The 12,384-nt window shown below is 46.1% G+C and overlaps 1 protein-coding gene across 1 annotated transcript in view; it reads right to left on the minus strand.

The window, feature by feature from the left end:
* The window catches only part of ERCC4 (ERCC excision repair 4, endonuclease catalytic subunit), a 249,999-nt gene extending 238,672 nt beyond the window's left edge, over nucleotides 1-11,327 (minus strand). The window contains exon 1 of the mRNA XM_085628297.1: nucleotides 11,070-11,327. Coding sequence (XP_085484423.1) covers nucleotides 11,070-11,243 — 174 coding nt within the window. The 5' untranslated portion in view covers nucleotides 11,244-11,327. The remainder of the gene's footprint in view (nucleotides 1-11,069) is intronic.
* Between the last annotated feature and the right edge of the window lie 1,057 nt (nucleotides 11,328-12,384).

The following is a 12,384-nucleotide window of genomic DNA, read 5'->3' on the forward strand; positions in this document are numbered from 1 at the left end:
TGCCAATGCTTGTTTTACAAAGTGCCTAGCTGTAGTTTTTGAAACCTAGCTCTGCCGGCACCTAGGGAAACCTAGCAAACCTATACATGTTTGAAAACTAGACACCCAGGGGAATCCAGGATTGGGTGACTTGGCTGGCTCTCATCAGGTTCCGTTACCCAGAATCCCTTACAAACCTAAAAAATTGGTCAAGAAAACACAATTTCCTCACATTTCTGTGGTGGAAAGATCTGGAATCTGCGTTATCTCCCCAAAATTCCACCCACCCTGCATTCCCCAAAGTATTCAGAGAGAAATGTTACCTCACTTGTGTGGGTAGGGCTAGTGCTTGCAACAGGAAACGGCCCAAAATGCAAGGTGGACACACCATATTTTCACAGTGAAAAATGACCCTTTTTTTGCAAGTGCCTAGTTATTGGTAGGAAATTTGTGTCAGCCCGGTGATGCCACAAATTTCCCACACAAAAATGTGTGAAAAAAGGGATTTTGTTTTCCAGCTAAATTTGAGGTTTGCAGGGGATTCAGGGTAAGAAAACATTGGAGGATCCACGCAAGCCATACCTCCCTGGTATCCCCCGGATGTCTAGTTTTAAAAAATGTATAGGTTTGCTGGGTTTCCCTAGGTGCCGGCAGAGCTAGTGTTCAAAATCTACAGCTAGGCACTCTGCAAAACAAGTGTCAGTTTTCACTGAGAAAATGTGGTGTCCACGTTGCGTTTTGGGCCGTTTCCCGTTGCAGGCACTAGGCCTACCCCCACAAGTGAGGTACCATTTTTCTCGGAAGACTTGGGGAGCGTGGAATGGGTGGAATTTTGTGGATCCACGCACAATGGAGAACTTTCCACCACAAAAATGTGAGGAAAATGTGGGTTTTTAGACAAAGTTTGAGGTTTGCAAGAGATTCTGGGTAACAGAACCTGGTGAGAGGCACACAAGTCACCCCATCCTGGATTCCCCTTGGTGTCTAGTTTTCAAAAATGTACAGGTTTGCTAGGTTTCCCTATGTGCCGGCTGCGCTAGGACCCAAAATCCACAGGTAGGCACATCCTGAAGAAAATTCAGAGCCTAGTGGGCTTTCTGCCAGCCTGGGGAGAGGGGAAAAAAATCGAGGGCTATTGCCCCGATATGCCCCCAAGGGGGGAAGAAAGACAGTGGCTATTCTTTTGGGGGGGTGGGGGCATTGGGATGCCCATTCTGGGAAGCCCCCACCCCTAATAGAAAAGCCAGCATAATCGCAGGCGCCTAGTGGACATTCTGCCCCCCTGGGGGCAGATCAGGGGCTACTGCCCCCATCTGCCTCCTGGGGGGGGCAGAAAGGTTGTGGCATCTTTTTTTGGGTGTGGGGGCATTGGCATGCCCATTCTGGGCAACCCCCACCCCGAACTTTGAAAAAAGAAAATCCCTGGTGGCTAGTGGGCTTTCTGTCCCACAACGGGGGGCAGATAAGGGGTATTGCCCTATCTGCCTCCCGGGGGGGCAGAAAGACTTATTTTTTGGGGGGATGGGGTCCTTGACATGCGCATTCTGGGCAACACCCACCGCTACCTATATAAAAGAACAAATCCCTGGCACTTAGTGGGCCTTCCCCCCCCCCCCGTTCCAGATCAGGGGCTATTGCCCCCATCTTCCTCCTGAAAGGGCAGCATGTCTTTAGTTTTCTTTAGGGGGGTAGGGTGGGGGCATTTGCATGCCCATTTCGGGCAGCCCCCACCCCAGGCCTTTAAAAAAAAAAAACGGAGGGGGGGCAGAAAGACTTATTGTGCAGGGGGGGTTGGGGGCTTTGGCGTGCCCATAATGGGAAGCCCTCACCCCTAATTTACATAATTAAAAAAAATCCCTGGTTTCTAGTGGGCTTTCTGCCCCACCGGGGGGGGCAGATTGGGAGCTATTGCCCCCATCTGCCCCCCAGGGTGGGCAGAAGACTAGAATTGTGTGGGGGGGAGGGATGGGGGCATTGGCATGCCCATATTGGACAGCCCCCACCCCTAATTATAATTTTTTTTTAATCCCTGGTATCTAGTGGGCTTTCTGACCTCCCCCGGGGGGGCAGAAACACTGTTTTTATGGCCAGGGAGGGTGGGGGCATTGGCTTGCCCATATTGGGCAGCCCCCACTCCTAAATAAAATATAAACAAAAATCGCTGGTTTCTAGTGGGATATCAGCTCCCCCGGGGGACAGATTGGGGGCTAGTGCCCTCATCTGCCCCCCGGGGGAGGCAGAAAGACTGTGTTTTTATGGGCGGAGGTGGGGGCATTGGCATGCCCATATTGGGCAGTCCCCACCCCTAAATCAAATATCAGCAAAAATCCCTGGTATCTTGTGGGCTTTCTGCCCCCCTGGGGGGGGGGGGCATATTGGGGCTCCTGCCCCATCTGCCCCCCCCCGGGGGGGCATAAAGACTAAATTTGCCCAAAATATTACGGGGGGAGCAAAGGTTCTTGCTCAAGGAGCCGCTCCCCCCTCCCTGTTGCCTAGTGGGTGTAACCCTGCTAGGGGATCGCCCTCCTGGGGCGATCCCCAAGCAGGGATCCACTAGGGAGGGGTACCATTGGAAAGGGGAGATTCTCCCCTTTCCAATGATACCTCTCCTGACTTTCTACGTGCTCAGGGGTCTGAGATAGCCCTCTGAGCACGTGAAAAGTGAAAGTGAAATGAGCCTCTTGGCTTATTTCAGTTTCATTTTCATTGCAATGACGTCAGCGCGCCATGCGTGCGATCGGCATTGCACAATGAAAATGTAAATTGGCCTCTGGAGGTTGGGGAAGTTCTTCCCCAACCTCCCGAGGCCTATTAAAAACTAGCATTGGCATAGCCAATAGGTCTCGCCTTCGGGACCTTATAAGTGTTTAGCCATGCAACAGTTGCATAACTAAATACTTATAAGGTCCCAAAAGCGAGACCTATTGGATATGCAAAGCGACCGTGCGGCCGCGAAAGAGAAAGTGATCGCGATCAAACATCAAAGCGGCCGAAAGTGAAAGTAATCTCGGTAAAATGCGGCGGCGCGCGCCCGCGCACATGCACTGTAGCTCTAGGCTGGCCTGGTAGCACTTTTTGGAGCCCTCTCAATAAGTCTCGTCAGACCAGCGCATGCGCTGGGTCAGGCGAGACCTAAAAAAGGGAAATCCCTCTGCTGTCTGCAGCAGAGGGAGTTAGTGCCCCTGTTTCTCATGACAGAATGGTTCCGTCATGAGCACAGGAGCACCGATGCTCATGACGGAACCATTCCGTCATGAGCATGGAAAGGGTTAAGTGATTGTTATTGGCAGTGATCAACAAGCCTCAAACTTGGTTAGGTGGAGACGGTTAACAAGGGAGGGCGAGGGTGAGACAGGCAGGGGAGAGAGAGTAAACAAAGATAAAGAAGAGGGCGCTGCCACGCTAGTTAAGAATAGATGGCCCCAGAAATCTGTGCACACAGGTTCAAATTAAAGTAGGGCTGACTTGAAGTTTCATCCTTCCTATAACTTGAGAAGAGAGGCAGCATGTGCTAGGAGAGAGCGCTTGTTTATATGCTGTGTGTAGAGAGCACCCCCTGTTTTAATGTAGTATACTAAAATACATGCTAACAGATACTTTTGACAAAATACGATTATTTTTAGTGCAGCTGCTAGATATGTAGCACAGTTATTGGTAGAGATCAACAAGCCACATACTTGTTTAAGAGAAAACGGTTTACAAGGGAGTGCAAGGGTGGGACAGGAATGGGGAGAGAGAGAGTAAACAAATATAAAAAAGCAGGCGTGGCCACGCTAATTAAAAACATATGAGCCTCAGAAATCTGTGCGCACACAGCTACCACAGGTTCAAATTAAAGCAGGGCTGACTAAGTTTCATCCTTCCTTTAACTTGAGAAGAGAGGCAGCATGTGTTAAGAGAGAGCGCTTGTTTATGTGGTGTGTGTAGAGAGCAGCCCCTGTTTCAATGTATTATACAAAAATACATGCTAGCAGATACTTTTAACAAAGTATGATTTTTTATTAAGTACAGCTGCTAGATATGTAGCACAGTGGCAGAGATCAAAAAGCCACAAAGTTGTTTAAGAGGAACCGGTTGACAACGGAGGGCGAGGGTGAGGCAGGCAGTGGAAGGGAAAGTAAAGAAATATAAACACGCGTGCGCGGACACGTTAATTACAAACAGATGGCCCCTGTGCACTGCTGCTCGCTCCCGCAAGGTGGATGCCACCACAAGCATGAGTGCTTGAAAAGTGCAGTCCGATTTCTAAAGGTCATCTCCTAGAGCAGCGCATGCACGCTGCACTAGGCTCGACCTAAAAAACGGGAGCTGCCCCGAAGTCAGGCCGACCAACAATGCACCTTGGGCAGACAGACGAGCAGGTTGGTCCAGGTCTTCTCTCGGTTCTCAGAGCAGTTTTTAGCCAAAGATTTGGGTTTCGCTTTAGAACACTAGAATTAACTTTTGTATTTATCAGACATCTTAGAGAAGATTTACTAAACAATATGCCCTGGTTTGCAAATGTTTATTTAGAATTTACAATTGAGCGCAAAATTTGTTTTGCACTGCAAATTGCCTGAAAGGAATGCAAAGCAGCACTTTGTTCTGATTTACAGTTTACATCAACTCTGCACTAAACCCTAACCATGCATTCACACCACTACCCGTCACTAAGCATTCACATGAGCACATCTCTCGCACAGCACACATTAAATTACCCAATACTCCTAAACATGCACATAAGTCTACAAATGCACTCAGAATATTTGTTCTTTCCGTAGTACTAGATGTCTATTCCGTTCCATCCACAAACACAAGACCGGTGCAAGAGGGAAGAGTATACTCAGGATGTAGGATGGATGTGAAGAATGATTGCAAAGGCTGAGGGGGCTAGTGTGGGGGAAGAGAGGAGTATTAGTCTGTGGGGTGAGCAGGGAGGGAGTGGTGATGTGAAACAGGAGGCTAAAGCAGACGAAAGCAGATGGAGGGAGAGCAAGCACAACAGGCTACGGGTGAAGCACTGCATCTGAGGCTGTGGGCTTGTGTGAGAATCGAGTAGGGACTGCAGGTTAAGGGTGTGGGTGGGCACAAGGTGTAGATCTACTTGTTGGTCCTGCACTTAAGCCCTATTGGCCTGCATACCGGTTGCTGTGAAGGAAGGACATGGGGGTCACCGGTGGCCAGACCTCTTTTAACTGATTCTGAAGCCACAATGTAGACCAGCATGTGTGCGCCATTGGCCTTCATAGTTGCAATGTACTTAAAAGGCTACTAGTGGAGGGGGGAGTGATCTGAGGCTGTTTGGGCAACTGCGGAACAAGGGAGCTGGTGTATTTGAGAAGAGTGAACCGAGACTGTGGGACGGGGGTATTGGTAGTGGCCTTTTTGGGACACCGGATCACATGGCATGACTGCAACAAACAGCACATCAGTCGGAGTGCCACACACGCTGTATGAATCAGTCATTTTGGATGAGGGGCAAATCCTTATCAGCCAGCTCTAATCAGAGATACTTCTTCCAGTCACACTTCTGCTTGCTCACGGAGCAATGCTCATAGTTTATACTATAAAAGCATGATTGAAGGGTCATCCTCTTGCGCACTGCCATGTCATTACATTTTAATGGGTAGTCATGTGAGGTGAGGGAACACCCTTCAGGAGCCAATAGGAGTGCAACAAGCACTCTCTCTCAGCAGCAGCACACAACTTCTGACCAATCAATTGCTTTACTCAAGGTAAACAACATGGGAGGAGCCAATGTCCTCTCATAGTTATGCTCCTCAAAGGTATTTTTCTGATAATCATACAAGTTCTAAAGACCGTCAAGCCAGATCTAAAAAGTAAGTCTCGGAAGTAATGAAACAATCATGAAAAAGTGTTTAAAAAAACGATTCAAAGCACTATACAAGTACATTAACTCTTCAAGAATAATGTATAGAGCTATGCTATGTGCAGGGAGAACTGGTGATTATCCAGTCGGTGAACTGGTTTAATAACACTATTAGTTGTATTGAAAATCACCCTGTTTTCACTCCTGTGCATTAACGCATTTAGTGCTGAGAATCTTGCACCATTCCTATCCGCAACCGTTGTGCCCTGGAATTCCACTGAAAATGTAGGATTAAGTGAATTTCAAAAAAGTAGATAGAGTTAGGGGTCACACAGTGCATAGGTGATCAGTTTGAATACGTACCCTCCCTATTAGAAGACCTGTGAGACCATGGTTAGAGGGCCATGGGGTAAGCATAGGCTACTGGGTCTTAGCTGGGGGGCTGAGGTTGTTTGTCTCTGATTTCTAGGAATTTGTCCTAGAACAGCTGTGCAAACTGGGTCAAATACATTCCCTTCAGCACTTGGGTCTCAGTGGCAGCAATGGAAAGCAGTCAGAAACTTCTCAGAGAGGTAATGTGGAGGTTGCCAATGATGGGTAGCCAGAGTGGTAGCCCGAAGTCTTTTGATGGATGCTGATACTGTCGTTAGTGGGGGCTAATGGCAGGCATCGGCCCACTTATTGGCCACTTGATGCTGAGCAGCAGATGGGCAGCCACGTAGACGGAGACACAGTGTCATGCTAGCAGTGGTGGTGACAGCCACAGGCCTTGACTTCAATGGCTTCAGCCCCAGACGTTCTTATCGCACGGTGGCGAGGTTAGCCGCCAATCTGCGATTCCCACTTGCACTTTACTTCTGAAGAGACAGCGCCCATACTTTCAGGCTCACCAATCACTATGTGCATGCTCCCTTCTCCTGGGTAGACCCTCAGCACCAGGTTGTGGCTGGATCTTTCCCTCTCTCAGTAGGCAGGCTGGCTTCCATACACTTAAGTTCAGACATGCAGCTCTTCCAGTTAGGCAAGACTCCAGGGAAAAACACCTCTCATCTGAGAAGCTGACTATCAGCCGGAAGTCAGCTCTAGGTGCACTGCAGTCATCACACTATGTGGCAGAGCACAGGGATGCTCCTCATAGCAGGGTAGTTTCCAACCTGGAGTACCCACAACAGAGGCACCAATGAACTTTGTATACCTGGCTTATCAACAGCCACACTGTACAGTGATAAGGGGAAATACAAAAGACCGGCTTGCCTAAAAGATCCTTTCCACACTGAACAAGAGTCTTCAGTCCCAAACTTCACCCCCTACCATCTCGTAGATGGCAGTGCTGCATGAATACTAATCAGCAGCTCCTCGCAGCAAAGGGGCCTCTGTGAATTTCTATAGGAGTCTAGTCTTCTCGGTCCTCACTTTATTGTCTGGGTCTCCTGATTTCAGCTTCAAGAATTTCATCAAAACACTTCCACCGTCTGGGAAAATAAATCTCACTGACGTTCCGTGCACAGGAGCAGATTAGAGGTTTCCAAAATGGAACCAGCTGGCCTCCATTATGCTGGTACACTCCTGCACATACTGTATGTACTACACAAGCCACATACATAAACATGCACGACATATGTTTGGAATGTTAGCACAAGTATTAGGATTAGCGCATTGAAGCAGAACTTTACAGAAGCAGGCTTCTAATCAAGTGACACAGATAAAAAGGTCTGACCATGATTATGGATTCACAAACACGTATACTGTACCATCAATCTACATGCTAAAACTGTGCAGGGTCTGACTGGCCCATAGGTCAATCAGACAAAATGAACTAACGGGGCGCTTAGACTCCCCGCTCCAGGGCTAGTAAAGTCACAAAAAAATAAAAAGGGGAGCGCAAGCATCAATACATACAGCAATAATTACTATGCAAAACCCTGAATTGTTAGCACTTGACACTAATCTCAAACTTAATCCAACTATTTGGTATACACCACTGTATACCTTTGTACCAGAACCTTGTATGAGTTTATTCATCATTATGCATATGGGGAGTACATTAACGCAAGCTACATAAAAGTATTACAAATGTTCACAGAGGAAATTCATTAACACGTTAACAATAACTTCAACTACATAAAAATATTACAGACGTTCATACAAAACATTCAATAACATATATACTTAAAGAAAAACATGTAGACACCAATAATATACATATATCCTGTAGTAATTTCTTATCTGTCCCCAGTCCGATTTTAGAATCAATAGGAGGTGTTTTTTTTTTTTAATTGGTTTATTTATATAAATGTCCACAATCCATCCCGGAGGTAGCAAAGGAAGGATCTATAAAAACGAGAAAGGCATATATACGGTGCAATTTTAGGCCTTTCCGCCATATGTTTATCCTCTAAATTTCCTCCACTAAACATCCGGTCGACGCATTTCAGCCATTGCAAATTTCCAGGCCTCTTCAGGACCGATATTGGACAAATGAGCATATGCTAGAAAACCAAACACTACCATAATTGTTCCATCCATTATCACATTATGTACAAGCATGGACAAACCCGAAGCAGAGTGTGTTTCAAAATCAACTGTCAGGGACACCACCAAGCGAGAAGTTGTCACACCATTTCATGCTGGTGAAAAATGTGGCTAAACATACTGTTAGATTTATATTCTTGAGTGAGCGCTCGTAAATCCAGCCAATGTGCCAATACCCCTCACAAAACGTGGAAACCATCTTACATTTATAAATAAAGTGCCTCAAAAAAGGGAACACAAATTTAATCTTACCTTCAGAACCGTTGGCCTTAATATAGCAAAGATAGTGCCATTTAAGCACCGGAAAAACTGAATTAATCCTATAGGTTATGATCTGGCCAAAATAAATTATCACTTCGCAAAATCACTGTTATGGAGGCACCCGCCCCATATGCACAACATGTATATGAATTATTGTTGTATGTATTCATGATTGCACCCACATTTTCTTTTGTGAAAATAGAGCAATCAGGCAGAGCCTGATGGGCTGCACGGACAGATCAGTTTGTGGGCTATTTTCTGGCTCTTTAAAAGCCTGTCTTCTCGTTGGCTGGCCCGGGTTTTACTGTTGATTTCCCTGATGATAAAGTAAGCAGCAAGCTCAAATCTATGCGGTCTTCCAGATCTTTAAAAATACTTATACAGCATGCCTTACAATTTCAAATATTGGCCACTTTTTTTTGCTATCTAATTCAATAATGGGAGGCCATTTTTATTTGAATGCATGGGCCTATTTTCTGTCCCAGTCAAACCCTGATCCTGTGCCAAGCCAGTCGTCCACTGTCAACAAAATAAGGGCATGCTTCAGGTCACAGTACAGGTCAGGGACCTCAGTCTCGTCAAGGGACAGAATAGGCATCTATGCACAAGTTTAGCTAGAGCCAAAATCAAAATCTGGGAAAACAGTTAGTTACAGTTTTTAATTCAGGATAAGCAACATGACTGTAAACCTTGCAGGGGACATTCACATCCCTACAGCAATGTTCAGGCAATATTACGTTTTCCTAACATAACATGGCTTCTCTTATTGTGTTGTCACTCTGTGCAAGTTTAGCTGATTCCTGTAAATGTGGTTTTGTGGATACTAAACAAATGCACATATTCATCTCAATGTATAGTCACTGGTCTAAGCATACATTATTTCCATGCACACATGCAGTAATAGTCACTCCACAGCCTATATATGGTGAGCAATGTCGAGGTCTAGTTTTCTTTTCTTCTGGATAAGGTAGTGAGGAAAGCTGACTGAAGCAAGTAAAGATAACAAACCACCATACCGGATGTCTGCCTTGCTTAAGGGAGACTTGCCCTAAATGCTGGAGAGCTGAGAGTGGCCGAGAGTCCGTAACACAGGAAAGGAAATCTAAATAGGGAGAGCTGTTGAGCAGCCTGTAGACCTGATGAGGGATATAAAGGTCACAACCCCTCTAGAAGAGTTCAGAGGAAAAAGGGTCATTCACCCACAATACCTGACGTGGTAGTAAATCAGGACATCTTGGTTATTTGGCAACACATCAAAAGGTCTTGTTGCTGATTTCAAATCACACCTGAAATACTTACTGTCCACCAGTGTCATTCTCCCTCCCTGCTTTCCCACCATTCTAGCAGTATAGCGGAGTTCAACAGATAAAACATGAAAACCACTAAAGTTAATCGCCTTTAACCTTCTGACCAGAAAAGACTTCATCAATGCTGCAAACACTTGTAGGCCAGTACAATCACCAGCATACCAATGTCTGCTTGAATAGCTCTGTAGCCTACCCAGCCACAACGGTCAACAACTTTTTGAATACCTAAACCCTCCCTAAAACAAACATGCCTTGAAACAAGAGATCCTTCTTACTACTGGCCAAAAAGACTGTTGTAGTCAAAAAGACAGAAAAATCTGCTTTAGGACAAATATCTGCATTGGAGTACGAGCATGCCTATTACTTGAACTTTATCTTCCCTTTGATACTATTCCTCATCTCAATTTTCTACAGAGACTTGAAAACAAAACAGGTAGCAAACTGAAGCAGACTGCATCTTTTCTATCAGACAGATCATTATCTCACTTTATCCCTTCAGGTCAGCTCCATTCAATTCACAACAAAAGTAACTAACAGTTCTACTACCTCTATAACACTTGCCTTCGCTCTCCATCGGAACTAATCTCCTTCTTCAATCTCAACTACTACTATTATGCAGATAATACACAAATCATATTTAAGTATGAAAACCCATCTGAGTTTAACTCATACTTAAATGGAAAATGCCTCAAGTGGTCAAATAAGGGATGAGCTCTAACCACAGCAAAAAAATGTCACAAATCGAAATATTCATATGCAGCAAATGGATTAAACACCGTCCGTTAACAATATGGAATCAAAAACCAAAGCCCGCAACCAAACAACTCGGCCAAGTGAGAAACAGGGGTAACCACAGACTCCAATCTTTTAATCATACTCAGAATGGGTTTAACCAATGTGTTTAAACTGCACAGTTTGTCACTTCTTGCCCTCATATTGGATATCAAGATAGCTGTCTGCATTGTTTGAAATGCGTGATCCGCACTACTTCCTGGAAGTGTTATCAATCCTATTAGACAGTGAGGTTAACAAACACCATTATGCAAAGATAAAAACTGGATCAATTATTCGGGCATGGAATCGGGAAACGTGGGAGCTCTGGCAGAGCATAACTTCAACTCTTGCATTACTTCACTGTATTACAGGTGCAGAAGTGGAGATTGGGGACTACTTCAATTTACCTCCTCGGCTGTGTTGGTGTTCAGCACCAGCACTAGGTTCCCCGGATCGCAGTAAAGCTTTAAAAAGCTAAGTAGAATACGGTCGATGCCGAGTCCCCGCGCGGTAATCACAAGCCCGTCCTCATGAAAAAGGTCCAAAAATATCTGATTCTCATGCTCCAGAAGAGGAGCCATCTTCGGGATATGCCGGCTTGTCCTGTCACCCGGAAGCACAGTGGATAATTAAAACAACAGCTGAGTGCGGTCCAGTGGCGCGTTCAGAATAGAGATTTACCAGCGCCAAGGACATAGAAGTAAGACCAACAGCACAGCTAAGCGTTTGTCTTCGTTATGTGGCGGCCATTTTGGAAGAGGATTGCCTACTGTCAAGTCCAATTTAGGAAAACCAACGACGTTTCATAATATTAACATTTTAACTGATCGGCACAATTGTAAAACCATTGTTTTTAATATATTTATCAGAAATTCATATTTACTCTGTGTTTAAAATAGTTTTTATAGTGAACTTATTGAAATATACTCAACTTTGATTACATTTTGAAATCCATTACAATTATAATTATTTTTAATTGATAATTGTGTGTCTCTTTATCTAGTTCAGATGTCGGAAATATCAAGCAAATCAATGTGGCTACATGTGGTGTAGCGGTCTAGTCTGCGGACGCACACTGCGTGTGACGTCAGCGGACTTCCGGCAGTGGCCATTTACATCGGCAGAAGCGCGCCGATTCGAAACTGTAAGGAGCTCCGCTCCGGCGCTCCCGCAAACGTGTACAAATAAAGAAACGTGCATCACAGAGAAGCGTGAGAGTAGTCTTTGCTCACAGGCATTACCCACACAGCACAACATTACAATGGTGACGAGGAGGTGAAGAGGTGACAGGCACTCTGGACCCAGCCCACGTGGGGAGCATTGAGCCCAGCAGGACACACCACGTGCACAACGACGGGAGCGAGTCAGAGAAGCGGGGAGTGCGCCAGGAGCAACGATTGGAAGACACAGCGTGCCAGACACACCAGGCACCGGTCACCCGGCAGGGAGGACTCGTAGCTACTGTACCCACGCCGCCTGGAGGGAGACGTAGGTGCAAGCTGTAATCCCCGAGAAGGGAGGTGTCCAGCATCCTGGAGGAGGTCAGTGGAAGTCACACGGAAAGCGGGGAGTCCAGCCAAGAAGACGACGCGAGGGGCAGGGACGCCCAAGAGGCGGAGACACCAGACAATTCCACCCCTAGAAGAAGGGGCGCCAGCGGCGGTGAGAAGATGAGCTCTCAGACCTTCTCGCTGAAAAACCCAGTGCCCTTCTTGGCAAAAG

Source organism: Triturus cristatus, chromosome 10, assembly GCF_964204655.1.
Source record: "Triturus cristatus chromosome 10, aTriCri1.1, whole genome shotgun sequence".
Lineage (NCBI taxonomy): Eukaryota > Metazoa > Chordata > Amphibia > Caudata > Salamandridae > Triturus > Triturus cristatus.